We start from the raw sequence: 17,829 nt of genomic DNA on the forward strand, positions 1-17,829 counted from the left end.
ACACTCAGTGTATCTCAATCTTAGATAATTTTTATTTTCTGCATAAACTCCTCATACAGCTGTACCACATAAGAAAATGACTTAATGTTGTGTAATTGTATAGCTCTTGTAAGCGAAAACTGAATACGTAGATTTTATAGTAGACAATGTGACACGATAATGAATTGGAACCTTTAATTAGTAATAACGGGCTACTTTGTATAGAATTGTGTAGAATTAATCTAATTTATAATCACTTGATTTTGTAAAATTTTTGAATTATGAAAAAAATATTTATATACTTTGCCCACTCTAATTTTGTTCAAAGAAGATACTTTACTTTTTCTGTATTGTGAGTTGAGATATACAACGTAACTAAAATAAGATATTTTTTACTAAAAAAACGTATAGAACAGACATATATATATATATATCAGGATGTTAAAATCACGAATATTAGAGTAAGTTATAGTATGGATTTCTTATTTTGTATATTTTCTTTGAGGAACTGTTAAGGAGTGAGCTTGATACTTATAGAAATAAAAAGCAACGTGAAATGTAATCATGAAACAAATACATTTGATCTAAGAATTCAAGATTGCGATTGAATTCTAACGTTCGTTTTTCGATTATTTTCTTGTATGCGAACCAAAGGGTTTTTACGAAGTACTACGCGTATTTTTTTGTCCTCGCATATTTTATTTGCTAAAAAGAAAATTAAAGTTTATAGTGTAATTACATTATACGTTAATTGTACATAGTTAAAAACTCCTTGGTTCGCATCATTATCTAAATGCCCTCCTAAAATCTTTATTTTACTAGCTACAAAATAAAAATGTAAACCAAAATTAAACATTGTTTTCAATTGATATTTTTCATATATCCTAGTACTGTATAGTATAGTTATTATGAATACAGTGGAGGATAGTATTAAGAATAATAATGGTAGTAATGTTAACGTGAATGTATCCTATTCACGGTGTTTCTCAACACGAGCTCAATAGCCCTCGTCATCGCAAATGTTACGCGTTAAAGCAACGTCACATTTATTCAATAAATTATACAATATGAGGCTATCGAGTTTTTCATTCGTCATAATTACATTTATACATTCGTTTCGTAAATAGATGCTAGTTCCATCCTATGTAATGTACATTACTATTTTAATTATAATCTTGTGCTTATTACGTACTTTTCAATGAATCAAATATATCTTTACCCCTTCATGTTTCTCTTTAAATAAAATATTTGCGATTTAATAAGTATTTCTGTTTTTATCTGTATTTCCATGCTTTGTTTGTGCGAGTAAAAATTATTGAATTATAAATGGTTTATCGGTTGAGAAACACCGATACTCCTTCACAATATTATCTAACATTATACCATGTCATGAGAATGTTATAACATCTCCATAGCACCTGAAGCATACAGTGAACATTCTCCCATGTACATTTTATTTAATTACAGGCAGTCATTGGACTTATTTCATAACAAACTCTCCCATTTGTGAACATTAGATCATTAATTAATACATTCTCAATATAATCATTACAGATATTCATGTAAATTCAGTACCATACATAATTTTCATGGACTAAGATTATAATAAGGCCTCAGAACATTTGACTCATTCTTTTACATCTCATAACTCACAGGATTTTTGTACATTTTGTTAAAAAATGTATTATCAATTTATCGATAGTTATTGTTTTTTATAGATAAATTTTTTATCTTTATCATATGATTATTACATATCTTTTTACTTTCCAAATAATGCAATTGAATTATTACAATTAAAATGTAATTAATTCGCGAATTAATATGTAATAAGAAGTAATTTTAAACTTATAGTATTTACAATAAATACAGACAAATTCTATGAGTCACGAGATGTTACATATCTATTGTTGAACGATTTTAATGTAGTGCTCTTCAAGCATTTATGCAAACATATTGCAATGGAGAGTACAAACTGCTACAAAACAATTCCAATATGATTTGCTGTACAATCGTTAATACATATACGTCACGCGCTCGTTATGTTTTTTAAGGCCATATACGAGATTTATTACAAAGGTATTGCCCCTTTCAGGCAGCATTTGATATATTCATTAATTTGGAAATTTGTCTAAGGATAGACAAATGGACGACACAGCCTCGACAGAGAATGTTCACAGTGTAAGACAGCAGCATAGACATATCTCAGCGCAGCCTCACTTTACCATTGGTTAGTATTTCAGCTGGTAATTATACAAAGCTACAATTCCTTAAGTTAAACAATATAACTATGTGCGGAAGAACCCTTCGTAGATCAGATTTTTTAATACAAAGGATAACATTAAGAGGTACTGTAAGTATTAACTAGTTTATTTCAATTATTGAATTGTTATAGATTTCGTTCTACGATTAAACGGTAGATTAACTGTAATTTTAATTATACAATTATACAAAGAAAAAATTGATTAATTATGTTGATACGTTTTTTTACATACTTAGCAATACTATTCTAGTATAATAGGTAACAACTACGAAGGGTATTTGCAGAGTATGCAATTTGTAAATTATCAACATGAAATCAAGGCTTCTTTGTTATCTATTATTCTTACTTTTTGAAAATATATGCAGAAATTAAAAACGCCTTAAAACCTATAATGTAAATATTACACAACATATAAAGTAACAGTATGTAACAGAGTTGTTTTTGTACCTATATATCTACTATGGCAGAAGGTGGGTCTTGTGCCGAGTTATTCTTGGCTACTGTCAATTTTAAGCCAACATTATAGATATAACTATCCTAATCTTAAATAGGACGTGCATGATTTCATATTAATTCATTAATCATTAACACGTCAACTAACTACTTTCTGTATTTAGGGACTTCCAAATATAGTAGTTACTTTTATGGCTTTTTAATATTTTGGAAACAACTTTTCTATACTTACATTTACTTTAATATCACTCTAGGCTAAACTGCACTCATTGTAAAAATCTGTTATTTCACAAACACCGCAATTAAAATGTAAAAATGCTGTTAAAGAAATAATTGAATTTTAAAAAAGGAAATTATTTGACTTAAAAATAAGCGTCTACAATTTTTGAAAATTATGTGTAATTCTGTAATATTATCTCTATGAATTTTATTGTAATATACTTAGTTTTACTGTAATACAGAGTGATACGTTTTCATGATATACATAGTAGAAGCAACGATAATATATAAAGTTAATAACAATTTCAGAAACTTACTATAAAAATACATTCAATTTAGTAACAAAAGAAAAAGTAACTCTTTAGAAGCCCCATAATAATTTATTTCCATTCAACATACTCTTTTCTTGATTCATTTTTCATTCATTCTATGGTAAAACACGCAACATTACTATAATTTAATTCTATTAAAATGGCATTCAGTATATTCTTATAGAATTACTTCATTCAATATATAAAAAAAATATACAATTTCGACTACTCAATGCAATCGTTCAGTAATCGTGAGTTTGTACTATCCGAATGCCATTTTCTTTTATGATACATTTTTCTTGGACCAGTACTACAAAGATTGTAGAACTGTCCGCACGATTCTAATGAAAATATAATTAATGTCTATACGCAGTGGGACTTCATTGATATTAAATCAATTCACAATACTCGTAACGTGTCAAAATTTATAGAGAAAATGAATAAAATAATTCTGTTGTTAACTATATATTTCTCGTTCGTTAAGCTCCTTCAAGATTGTGTACCTGACTATGTAAAACTGTGTATACTGAATACATTAAAAATAAGTAGTCAGGTACAGATGATTGTTTTTACATACAAATATAAGAATAAAGGCATTACAAGTTATTACAATGTTTCTTTCATTACAAAAAATAATTTTTAATTAATGTATTTCGGCACTATTTAGTCCCTCTCACTTCTCAGTTACAAAAGTACTGTTACGAGTTGTGAATGATTTATACTTACCTGAGGGATACACTCCCACTTGTTATCCTCAATAAATTGCACATATTTAGTGCTTTGTTAGGTTTCTTTATCGAGGTATTCTTTCAGCAAATTAATTTGTCACGTCAATACGCACACATAGTGTCTTGTTTGGGCAAGGTATTAGTAATGCGATGGCAGATTATGTATGATCTGTCATAGTTTCAAAAATGGCTTCATGCCAACATCAAAGTATTTTTCGTTATTATTGTATAATTTAAATAATTTATAATTTACAGATCCTGTAGAACACAAGTGGCTGTACGCAAGCATATCCTATTGACAAATTAATATATTACATAAAATGCTTGGTATACCACCACATTGATGTGACCATTGATGGTTGGTATATTTTCATTGTATCAGACCGTAACTGAAGCATATATTCAAAAACATATTCATACACGTGGTTGCATGAGATATATATAAAAAAATGCGTCCGAGTGTATGTGTAACTATGGTCGTGTTACTTGCCCTCTACCGCATTCTTCTAATGGCTTTTTTGAACTTCCGTGGTAGAGCTTCAGTAGATGTTTTAGTCGGTGCACTGAAATAAAATATGATAATATATAACAAACAATTCTTGTAATTAATATGATGAATAATTTTGTATAATTTATACATACTTAAATTCTATAGGTGCATTACCACCAGTGAAGTTAAATGTTGGTGGAGTATTAGGATCAAATGTTGGTGTAGTATCAGGAGCATTAAAATTAAATCCTGCAGATGGTGTAGAAGCAGATGCCTAAACAAATTAATTATTAAAATTTAATTCTAATTAAATTCAACTTGTTCAAGACATCTTGACATCTTGTACTTTAGTATACTTACAGTACCAAAATTAAAACCGCCTGACGTAACAGCAGGTGCTGTAGATCCGAAATTAAATCCTGTATTTGAAGGAGTAGACGAGAACGACGACGACGCTTGATTCTGTGTACCAGGTTGTGATGCACCAAATATTGGATTTGTTGCTGTAGGTTGAGCAAATGCTGATGCTTCCGGTTTAGGTGCATTAAATAGAAAGCCGGAAGAATTAGTTGATGTAGGATTATTGAATGTATTCCCAAATAAATTAGCATTTTTCTGGGTAGATGAATTGCTACCAAACGTAAATAATGGTTTCTGAGTTGATTCAGCAGGATTATTATTTGTAGAAAAATTAAATCCAGTTGCTGGTTTCGCTATTGATTGAGCAGCAGTAGTGCCAAACGTGAATATGTTTGAATTTGGTGTACTAGTTTCATTTGACTTTGAGGTAGATCCAAATATGTTGGGTGTTGACTCAGTAGTAAATGTCGAAGTAGTATTATTACCAAAAACGGGAGTAACAGATGATCCAAAAAGTGTTGATGTAGCTGACGGTGCGCCAAAAGAGGCTGGTGTTGCAGTTGGTGCTTGGAGTGATGGGTTGTATAAATATGTTGCTTTATTATCTGTGTTTCCAAATACACTTATTTTTAGGTCAGTTGAACCAAAAATTTTAGGTTTATTTTCCGTATTACCAAATATTGGTACTTTATTCCCTGGTACTACAAAAGTCGAGGGTTTACTTGTATTTGCAGCACCAAATGCAGGTTGTTTATTATCTTCAGTTGAAGTTTGTCCAAATGCTGGTACAGTTTTTGTATCATTATTGCCAAACAGTGATGGACCACTAGAAATATTTGAGAATAATGAACTTCCATGAGAGGTATTTTGCAATGTACTAAAAGTTTTAGTTATTGAGGATTCTTCCTTTGTTTTACTGTTTTCAAATGTAAAGGTATTAGATAAATTAGAAGTAGGAGCTGATGTTGATATCTGTCCAAATGTTGGTACAGCTGGTGCTTGTGTAGTTGATTTTGATTCAAGAAATGTAAAGGAAGATTGAGTAGAAGGTGGAAGACTTGATACCACAGTTGTAGAAGCACTACTAGTAATTGCACTTGTGCTACTTGGTACAACAAAAGGAAATGCAGCAGTTGATTTAGGTTCTTGTAAACTGCTTTGAGTTACTGAAGGTAATGTATTTGTATTAGTAGTAGTAGATTCGGTAGCTTCTATGTTTGGCTTTGAAGCTTCTGTCACAGTATTTTCCAGCAAAGGAGTTTGTTTTTCTTCTTTTATGTCTGATTGTTCAATTCTAGGCTTAGGCGTGTTAAATGTAAAGGTAGGTGCAATTGATGTAGAAGTTGTTACATTTACAATCTGCTTATCACTTTCTATTGTTCCATTTTCACTTTTAGCTATACCAAATGAAAATAGCGGTGTTGAGCTTTTTCCCACGTTTTCTGAATCTTGCTTTACATCAGTCTTTTCAGCATTATTTGCTTTAATTGGAACTCCAAAACCACTTCCTGAGGTCAAAGAGACACTATTATCAGATTTCTGTACTTCACTTGTTTTCGCATCTTCTTTTTGAATACCAAATGTAAATTGACCAGTTTGATTACTTTGTTGTTTTTCACCGAATTTAAAACCATTTGTAGATATTGTAGTATCAGTCTTTTCTTGATCAGCTTTGTCAATACCGAATTTAAAACCACTAGTATTTGCAGGCATATCAAAATTAAATTGTAAATTAGAATTAGTATTTGTAGAAGTAGAGTTATCTGGTTTCTTTGAGCCTGGCTTTGCATCACCACAAGCTACACATGTAGTAACTTTTGTTTCATTTTGCAGCATGCAAGTGTTGCAAATCCATGCACCTTCAGGTTTTTTAAACTTATCTCCAAATCCATTTGAAAATAAAGGAGGGGCATTCTTAGTAGCAACCCCAGTACTAGGTTTAGCTGTATTACAACATGGACAAGAATCAATAGAGATAAGATTTCTAACCATACAGCAAGGACATTCCCATGTATCCTTGTTTGAGTTTAATTTATCCATACCTTCATTTTCATTAATTGATGTATTGATTATATTCTGACATACAGAGATATTTATGTTATCTGTAGAATTCGTACTGTCTTGTACACTCATTTTTAATATACTTGATTTAGATGTATTGCAAAAAGTACACGTAGTTGGGTTTTCAGAATCATTTAACCTACATTTAGGACAGTTCCCGGACTTCGTTTCTTGCTTTGTATCTGGTTTTAGTGTACTACATGCAGCACACTTAGTATCAGTTTGTTTATTTCTTACAAAACATGATATACATTCCCACTGATTACTTGAAAGTTTAAACTGCGAGCCAAAATTATCATTTGATGTAGTTTTTGATTCACTGACATTGCTTGATATTGACAATTCAGAAGTCTTCTTATCTTTAAAACTGGGTCTGGTAATCTTACAAGCAAAGCATTGTGTTTCAGAATTGTTATTCTTAAACAAACATTCAGAACATTCCCACATAATTGAAGTATCTTGTATATTGGATTGTGAATTTCCAATTTTTTTAATATTATCGTCGTTAATTGTATCTGGGTCAATTGTATTTGTTTCATTATTAGTTGATTCTTTGTTTGACTCTAACTGCGTCTTTGATTCATATAATTTTTCAGCTTTTGTTGTACTAGATTTAGAACAAAGAATATCCATAACACTTCCTGATTTTAATTCATTCGAAGTAATAGGGATAGCCTTATCATTATTCTTCATTTTTTCTTTTAGTCTAGGAGCTGTAGATGAACCAGACCAAATAAAATTTTGTGTTACAGGAGGTATATAGTCATTTGATGAAGTGGATTTGACACCAACTCTTTTTAAAGGAGAATCTGAATTATTAGATTTATCGACTGATTGCTTATCAGCACTAATTGGGCTACTAAATGTGAAATTATTGATAGATTTTAAGTTCTTTGTGGTATTTGTTACTTTTATAGGACTTGCAAATGTGAAGGTATCTTCTTTGCCTGTATTAGCTTTGTCTCCTATATTTGTATTAGTAGATGTCATAAAGTTGAAATTAGGTAAAGAAGATATAGGTAAAGGTATGTTTGGTAAATTAACTGGTTCAACTGTATCTTCTTGCTCAAGATTTGCTGTTTTGGTTTTAATTTTTCCATGATGTTTTGAATCTTCATCAATTTGAGTCCTGTACAAAAGAAATTACATATATTATGATTGTATATTTAATGATTACCAATGTTTATTTGACAAATAATTATACATACGAATATTTTGAATAAATAATAATTATATATTCACCTGAGATAATATTCTTGAGGAGGCGGTGGTTCGCTTCGTGCCGAAACAATTTTTCTAGCTGCAGCTGTCGTATCTTGTAATTTCTGCCGCCGTCTCAATTTTAATATATCGGGTATGGTTGGTACAGTTAATTCGCGAGTTAAATGACGTAATCCAACTTTAGTTGTTGATGTCATTTCCTCTCTCGATCTCTTTTTATTTGTTGGCGATATATTATTCATCATTTTTAATGGAATTTTTTTAGCATCAGTTATTGGCGATGAAAAATGTTCTAATGCTTCCAATATTTTTTTAGCAGTTTGACTCATACCAGATGAATCTGTATTAGATGGTTTTACTTCAACACTTGTTCTTTTAGGAACTTGAAGTTGAATCTGAAATTAGTAACAATTGATATACCATAAATAATATTGAAAGTAGTTAAAGAACAATAATTTAAATTAATAACACATACCTCATTTGAACTATTAAACAAATTACGTCCTCGTTTATAAAGACCAGCTGCATTTGCTCCACCAAAAGTGGTATTTCCACTGTAAAAGGGAGATGCCAAGGGAGATGCACGATCCGGCGTGTTTGTCATGATTGATGCATTAAAGCTTGGTCTACGACTACTTAAGGAATCTCGGGTATTATCTAAAAATAAAGATCTTGGAGACTGTATATGGCTGGCTAAAAAAAATTTGTATATTAAAATATATCTTGAATAAGAATTTATATTTTTAAAAGAGGAAATGATATATTTTTGACATATTTAAACATGAAAAAATACTTTTTATTAAATATAAAATCACAGAGAAGATAAAGTTTACTTACTGAAATTTAATTTTTCATTATTAAACCTTTTTCTATTAGTGAATGGAGAGCTATAAGAGACATTTGATGGAGCTTCTTGTCTATTGGTTTGTGGTATAAGAGAACTGCAACCACTAGTGCTCTCACTGGATTCAGAATTATCATCCATACCATTTGTAGTTCCATTATTTGTAGTAGCAACTAATGAATTTAATTCCGACCTCTGTGGTGCTATGTTTCTAATATCTGATTGTGTTGCAGGTGTAGAAGATACTAAATGGCTCATCCCGCTTGGTCCAGCCATTGCAGGTTTAGAAAAATCTTCATTCTACAAAAACATTATTAATTGAAGAAAATGTGTTCAAATTAACAACTTTTTATATATTACCGTTTCATCATGAATGAAATATTGTTGCTTAGATGAACTGGCTTTGTTAATTGTTGATTTAGTTCTTGGTCGAATTGAAAATGTACCAGGTGGATGAGAAACATCCATACGAATACAAGGTCGTTTTAACGGTGGAGGTTTCTGAATATCTTCTTCCAATTCAACCTCTTCAGGATTTCCATTGTCTTCTAATATATCTTCATCATTTTGAGATGTATTAAACCACTTACTAATCCATAACCTTTGTGGTAAAAGATCAGTCACTTTTGTTGCTACTTTTTTTACAAAAGACTGCAATATAAAGGAAATAAATGCATAGATATTAAATAGTACATGTATGAATTTAAAAGGAGTTATCAACAGGAACAGTATGAGATTTGTTCCAAAGCAGGAGATACCTCAAATTTTGTGGAGGGAATGAGGGCGGTGGAAGAACACACTGACGATAAGTGGAGAGAGGAACGGAGTTTTTATAGAAGTGACAATTGGATCAGGAAATTAATTTCTGATGCTTGTACTTTTTTAACTTCCTTTAACCTTTAAGTACAAAAGATACATCGATCATTGGACCATGCAAATTTTGACTGGACACAGGATTTTTAATGTGTATCGAAAGACGATTAATAAGGAGGATCACTCGAGATGTTGGGATTGTGACACCGATGGTGACGGTGCAGAGCATGTGTTATTCCACTGCCTTAGGTGGATTTACAAGAGGACTGAATTTGAAAGCTACATTAGCATGCCACTTATGGTGGAAAGGTAGAGGCAGTAACCAAGAAAGAGAATAATTGGACTAGGTTCCAAGCGTTTTCCAGGAAGATCATGCAAGAAAGGCAAGTGCAAGAGATGATTGTGGAGAGGAGGAAAAGATAAGCTAGTAAACTAAATTGAGAAGACTGAAATAGTGACGGGTGCACACTAAGGCCAACCCTTAAGTAATGTCGAAAAGCGGTTTCGAGGTTGGTTCCTGTACCATAAGAGGAACAGATAGAAGAGGAGTTTTTAGTGGGTATAGAGAAAAAAATAAAAGAAACATTAAATAATAAATATATTATAATATTATTATATATAAAATCAATTGTGTAGTATTATAATAAACATAATAAAAAATATTTATTTAACAAATGGAATATAAACTATACAAAGGAAAGAAGTTATATGTATATATACTTATATTAAATAAAATGAAATTATTCATGTACGTTATACATGTTTGTATTATATATAGTCATATTTCATTTAATATATTTGTTAGATAATAATTCTAACAAATATACACAGAATTAGGGATGAAAAATTGGTTATTAAGATATAAGATTTATCTATAAATATTTCGTCAAACTAACATGTGTAGTTGCGCAAACACAGTAACAATTAAAATACATAAAAAGTCATTCTTAGAAATTGAGGTTAAAACAATTCGAACGAAAATAGATTAAATTGCATATTTATTTAAATCGATTGAATTAAACGAATATTATCATTTGAAGGAAAAGAAATGATCTCCAGAAAAGATTACAAGATATTGCATGAATTTGCGTAAAACGTGATTTTCCAACGTCACGCGTGTCTTTTTCGCATACATACTAGATGCAAATGGTAACATTTAAATTTCTTTAAGTTGACAGAGTGATAAATTTACGAGAATTGAATCGCATAATACATTTCTCAAAATTTTCCTGGTAAGGAATCACGTTTCAAGGTTATATGTTATATGCGTCTTGATAGGTATCTCATGAGCGAAGTATTGTAGTATCTACTTAGTATGGGAAAGATTGAGGTTATCGAGTGGATTCACATAACCGTGACGTCGTCCAGATCCGTTGAAATAGCACTTTAGGAAAACATAGGTCATGCAAAAGGAAGTCCGAAAAGAGGTTGGTACATAAAGCATACATAAGCAAATTCGTTGGGAGGTCTAATTTAAGCGGCAAGGCGCGAAGAACCATTAGATATGAGGCAAATTCGTTTCTGTGGCGGCAGACTCGTGTTAAGGAAAAACTCACATTGTTTGCATCGTAGGGTTTCGTATTATGCGACGACGACCGTCTTCCACTCAAATTGTTACTCCGTTTAGCCATGATTGGCATTGATCATTTATTTATGAGTATAAAACACGCGAGAATGTCTTCAAACGGCGCATCCCAGAAATTGTCAGCGAACCACCACCTTCGTGACTAAAATCCACGAGAGAAAATATGGCCGCCCCAAAGACCGCCACCAGGGCGCCAGGTTTCTCTGGAATATGCGCTTGTCGCGCCTGCCCACGTGACACATCGTATGCGTTCGCTGCCTTAAAGTTGGCGTGTGGTACTGCTATCTCTTCTTAAGAAAGCTTTCCTTATTTTTTATTCTTTATTGAATTATGAGTGTTCGAGGCGTACCTCATTTCACTACATGTATCAGTATTGCAATTAGTAAATATCTATTTTCTTAACATATAACATTTTCTTTCATAGTCCATAATAGGCTTTTGTTTGTAGCCTAAGATTATATTATACATTATTATTTAGTAATTAATTAATTACTAATTCTAATCTAAAGGCCTATAATATTCTGATATTAATATAATAAACCATATAAATATTTATAAATATTTTAACAGAGTAGAAAAAGATATATATATATATTGTATAGTATATTGTATAGTAGTGTATATATATATGCCATCTCTCTCTCTCTCTCTCTCTCTCTCTCTCTCTCTCTCTCTCTCTGTAAATATGTATATATATGTATATGTGCACAGACATGTATTGTACGTACACACATTCATATGCATACAAGAACATGCACTCATATGTATGCTCACGCACAAGCGTGTCTATTAACAATAAGTAATATGTAACGTTTTGTAAGTATGAATTTCGTAGATAAAATATTAAGAACGCTTTCATTCAAAAAAAGAAAGTTCACAATTTTATATCCTGTCTATAGATGGCGCTGTAACTGCTTGGGGTCGGTCGATACATTATCGACACTTTATAACCTGTATCGGCTATATCCATTTTGTTTATTTTGTTGTAAGTAACATATAGAGTTGTCGAAAAAAATTATAATAGCATTTACATACTGTATAATTAGTTAGGTTCAAGTATATTAAATTTCGCATTATTTAATAGTATTTTGAAATGAAATGCACAGAATTTGGTAAGAAAAATGCCTCGTTGGAAAATAAAGATATGTGCAAATACTATTTGTAACCATTGTACATGTTTTTTTAATTTTCATATTATAATATTTCATAATATAGATTATTGTGAAGATTAAGTTTTAAAAATTTCTCTATATAAAGTTTGGAGTACAGATTTTGTCTGTATTATAATTGTCTGTATAATATATGTATGTATAATTCAAAATAAACTTTTAAAATCAGTTTTCTGAATCTATGCTATATGATTCAATTTTATATTCGTACAATATTGAAACGTTTAAATAATTATAAGTTTTCCTAATATTTATTCTTTTAATAATATCATTATATAGTAAACAACAATATTTGGTTTATAAATAAACAAAATTTTGTATAAAATGTTAGTTGAGCGATTAGTTAATTTAATCGATTGTTTCCATTGTTTTAAAATAAATCGTTTTTCTTTATGAGCGCTCCTTACTTCCGGTTGCATGTTTAAGTTTAATTTTTATGTATATCGTCTCCTTAGTTTTCAGTTTACAATCATATTAAAGATTACACAGTATATATTGTTCCTTCTATTCTTTTAATTTGTTTGTTTAATTTTAAATTGTAACTATAGATACATGTATATCTATTTTAAATATAATATTGTGAAATGGAAAAGAATGAAAATGATTTTTCGACTTTTGAAGCATTACGTAAATATACGAGCAAGTGCATTAAAATGATTAAAATGAGGAAATTGATTAAGATATTAAAATAAAGATATTTTTTTTTAATTATACACATAATTCTTATTACATCTCACATTCTTTTGACTTATCAACAGATAATAAGAAACATACTAGATGTCCAACAGATAATAAAAACAGTTATTTTCTACTTTACCAATTTCGCTTGTAAACATATCTCACAAATGTACAAACATACAAACATATACATATATAGAGATATTGACTAGGATTTGTGATAGAAATATATTCAGATCTTATATTTGAAAAGACACAGAAGTAGATAAATTAGATAAATTAGACAATTTTCCATTATGATAGAAAGCAATGCAGAGACTTTTTTTATTTGTATTATTCTTTATTTATTTGTGCATATATTTTGCATATAGTGGATATAATTGTTTTATCAACTTTCTTATTGATTTAAATAAAAATTTTGTTTTAAATGACTGAATTTGAAATGATAACTATTGATAATTTTCTATTCTAAGACTTTATTTTTAATATTCAAAGATTATATTCTTATATATATGTACTTATGCTATAAGTATATCCATTTTGTAACAATATATCAATATAATTAATTTAATCATTTAAAAATAATATAAAATTGTAATACTCCAAATTTGAAATCTGAAATTTAAATATTCTGAATTTATTAAACGAAATATTTATTTATGTACTATGATAATGCTGTATTTATATACATAATAAAGCAGTAAAAGGTTGTGCTTGGATAAAATATTGAAGATAGTTATCCAGAAACAGCGTAAGCTTTGGAGTCCAAAGAACTAAATTTGGCACGTAAAAACTGAATTGAACAGATTTTGATGAGGTCTTCTCTATCGTATAGTTTATTATCCAGAAAAGAAAAAATAGATAGAGGTCAAGTAACAATGGTTATTGCTTACGCCGTGTTTGTTTTGAAATCTAACTTTTTTGTAATCTAATATTTTTTAGTACGGAGAATAACTTAACTATTACTATAAAAAATATGTAGTTATTTCATTCATAAATATTCATTTGCTTAAAAATTGTTCCATATATCAGTAATTCACGTTACGTACTAGTCCACTAGTATGCATACAGTGTGTATTAGTATAATAATACAACAATACATCCACTGAAATTAAATTAATATTTTCGTTGGAAATAGTCGCAAGCAACTATATCCATTTATAAAATTGAAAAGTAAAATCGAAATATATGTGGCATAATTAAATAGATATAATAATTACTAAACATATTATTAATTACAATAATAGTCTATATTTAATTAATTCATATTCTTCAAGCTAAAATTATTCAATAAAGTCTTTAAAAAGTGTATTATTTATTACTGATATATATGTATTTTGATATCTAATTCTTTTCTTGAAAAAATTTACAAAATTTTAATTATACCGGTTTGTGAATATTATTTAATAAGTTTCATAACTTAATAAATACTAATAATCATTTTCTAAAAACATTTGGAATGTAGCATATTTTACAGTAAATTTCGTCTATTGTTCTTATTTGTATCAAATATGTGTTTTCTAATAATTAGATATGTGTTGTTTAATAATTTTCATCGATTGGCAGCTAATCCCTTCCCTGATCTGTCTGTCTCTCTCTCTCTCTTTTTCTCAGAATTGTTTTGACTGGCTTCATTGATGGTATCTCCGTTATTACATTCGTGATTCCCACGATAAATGCAACGAGATACGTTATTATATACGATATGTCTGACTATGTTTTTTACATACAGCCACAGTGGCCAATATGCATGTGCATATACGTATATGTCAGTATACGTCTATATTGTCTTCGACTTGTAATAGTCAACCTTTTTCTAATATTAGGATTCTCTTGCACAATCGAGCTAATATTATTAACGAAAATTTACAAGTTATAAGTTATACGTTACTAGTACTAATCAATTCTCTTGTATAACAGTAACAAGTTTTGGGATAAAACAAGTTTTACAGGTAAATGTTATAAATCGGTAAAAATTCAATGATTAGTAGACAATCATTAATTTTAAAATTAATATGTAATAAAAATTATTAATCTTCTAAAACCTCCTCTGTAAAAATTTTACAAGTAAATTATTGTGACTTATAAAATTAAAAATCTAGGAATTAATATTTTTATAAATAACATTTAATTTTTATAATAATAACATTAATTACTCAGTTTGTAATTTGCAACATTGAAAAAACTGTTCATGTAGTCGAAGTCTATAATGTATTAACTTAAAATTGTAACTTGTTAATTATGTAATATTATTAGTCGAATAAGTATTCTCAATAACTTCGTGTACATTTTTAACCATGATAAGATAGCTCTTATTTGTAATTATTTTGTACAATTTTTTATCATCTTAAATCTCTTTTTAGTAGAATGATTTAGTAAATTATTAATTTATAAATTTTGAATAAAAAATATGGAATACAATATTAGAATTTTTAAAAGAAAGCTAGTTAGAAACAATGAAACTAACAGTAATGAAATTTAAACCTTAAATCAATGGCAGACTAGAGTCAATTGCTCCCGGAGCACCCCTGTTGAGCGTCAGACGGACTACCATGGGGTTTTAGTCGATAAGTCCGACACTACTCTGCCGCTTCCTAGAAGAGCGGCGGGGTGTCCATGGGATTTTACAACTCCAAGATGTACCTTAATTCTATTACACATATAGTTACCAAAGAGAGTATTTGAGAACACTTATACTAATTTTTTGCAAATATATTACGTATATTGTACAAAACATTTTGAAATTTCATTAGCACTGTAATGAAATCCGACTAGCATGATTACACGTATTGCTAAAGTTTGAAATAGATTTGATGATATATGTATATAGAAATTATAAGATATTTACTATAAGTACATATTTCATTTATATACAATATTTATATATTTAATTACAGAGATCACCAAAGTATTTCATTAGTCAATTATTCACTATAATTAGTAAATCACAATATTTAGTGAGACTATCTTTGGCATTACCTATATGTTTAAAACCAATGTATATGTTGTATACTAATTTTTTACTTACAAGAGTATGGCAAGAACTGCAAAATCTCGAATGAATTGGCTGTACGTACATTCGATTTTTTAGGTTGATGGTAAAACAGCTCCCAAAAGTATTTGAGTACACGACCCTTTGTTTTCGAGAAATTGTATATAAAAATTGTCTATGCGAAGTATATTTAACACTCTTTTAACCATTGTGCCTAAAATATATATTTAAAATTATTTGAACATTCAAATTTCATTTTCATTAATAATAATTATGAATATATAATGTAAATGCAGACTTACTCTTTGAGATGTAATTTTGTAGCGGTATAAATTCTTGAATTAAGTAGAAAAACAGTCATTTATAAAGTTTAAGCCCAAATTTAGTACTAAATAATAGCTATAAAACATTTTATTAGAAATATTCTATATTACGAAAATAAAATTCATATAATTGATAAAATTGAAATTTCAAAAAGTTTCGTACGTACATAATATATTTATAAAAATTTTCTATAATAAATGTTTAAATATCCTTCTCAGCCATTGTATATCATAGACTATGGTGACACGTTAAGTACGAACAATTACCAAAAATGGTGGGACATTATTCTTAACACTACTTATCGAGGTTACTAGATTCGATAGTATCGCTTGAAATCGTGCGGCATTAATACAACGACTACGAGATCGTCGATAGATCGAGTAGTTTCACCGTATTAAATTAACCAATTGCAGGTCAAATTGATCGAAACGAGATAATGTCTCGAAGAATGTAGTACAACGTGAAAGTTTCATCCGTGGATCAAGAAGGAAAAATAATATGAGTTGATCTTTAACATTAAAATTCGCGAGTCGTCTAACACTTTTGTTTTCTGCATTATTTTAATTAAATTACTTGTTCCGAAAAACATCACTCAAAGGTATTTCACCGAATGCTCGAATAAATTTTTCCTTCTAAATTCTCACCGTGAAAAATAAGCTCAACGAGAGAAGAAACGTTATGTCGTGATTCATTCTCAAAAGTTTTATTTATTTATTTGTTTATTTATCTATTTACTTATTATAAAGTGTACGAATAATAATAAATAAATATCAGTAGTGACTATTGTTGTGCGATGATTTATGGCCATATACAGAGTAGCTTACGAAAGTATTTGAACACTTGTATAACCATTTTGTAAATGCATATGTATATTTCCTGTGTCATACGAAATATTTTACATTAGCATTATAATGAGACCAGATTATCATAATTATGTTTTGATAAAGCTTGAAGTGTTTCTGAAAGTATACATATAGGATGTAAGACGTATTTAGTGTAAATATATGTATATATATATATTTCGCAAATATCACAAGGCGCGTATTTAAACTGTCAATTACCCATTAGTATAATAAATCATAATGACATAATAATCCATAATATTTCCTAGAACTATTTTTAGCACTAATTTTATATTTATGATTACTATTCACGCTCTATACTAATTTTATAGTAAACATCTTGCATTTCGACTACACGGCTAGTTGATAAATATTTAATCATGTAATAAGTCAGCAGATTTAATGAAGTTTTAATCAATAGTAGCAATTCTTGAAACATATCTTTACATTAATTAGTTAATATCGATTTTGATATATATTTTTGCAAATTTTGAAGACAT

General features: G+C 29.2%; 1 protein-coding gene and 1 long non-coding RNA gene across 3 annotated transcripts; one reads left to right on the forward strand and one right to left on the reverse strand.

Annotated features, from left to right (window-relative positions):
• Positions 1-12: 12 nt before the first annotated feature.
• LOC132904596 (nuclear pore complex protein Nup153) lies at positions 13-11,437 on the reverse strand. 2 transcript variants are annotated; one of them, XM_060955234.1, is made up of 8 exons: positions 11,296-11,437; positions 9,287-9,577; positions 8,920-9,226; positions 8,558-8,739; positions 8,104-8,477; positions 4,801-7,990; positions 4,593-4,714; positions 13-4,513 (listed from the first exon to the last, which is right to left on the reverse strand). In XM_060955234.1, exons 1-8 carry the CDS (start codon positions 11,377-11,379, stop codon positions 4,444-4,446), a joined length of 4,620 nt encoding a protein of 1,539 aa, XP_060811217.1. In that variant the 5' UTR covers positions 11,380-11,437; the 3' UTR covers positions 13-4,443. The 2 variants fall into 2 exon arrangements, with proteins under 2 accessions (XP_060811217.1, XP_060811216.1); XM_060955233.1 differs by having other exon boundaries at positions 8,558-8,775.
• Positions 10,857-12,489, forward strand: LOC132904616 (uncharacterized). The gene is made up of 2 exons (XR_009657627.1): positions 10,857-11,166; positions 11,312-12,489. It is a non-coding gene; the product is annotated as an uncharacterized LOC132904616 (long non-coding RNA).
• The last annotated feature ends 5,340 nt before the right edge of the window (positions 12,490-17,829 follow it).

The sequence above is a fragment of the Bombus pascuorum genome, chromosome 2 (genome assembly GCF_905332965.1).
Source record: "Bombus pascuorum chromosome 2, iyBomPasc1.1, whole genome shotgun sequence".
NCBI classification, from domain to species: domain Eukaryota; kingdom Metazoa; phylum Arthropoda; class Insecta; order Hymenoptera; family Apidae; genus Bombus; species Bombus pascuorum.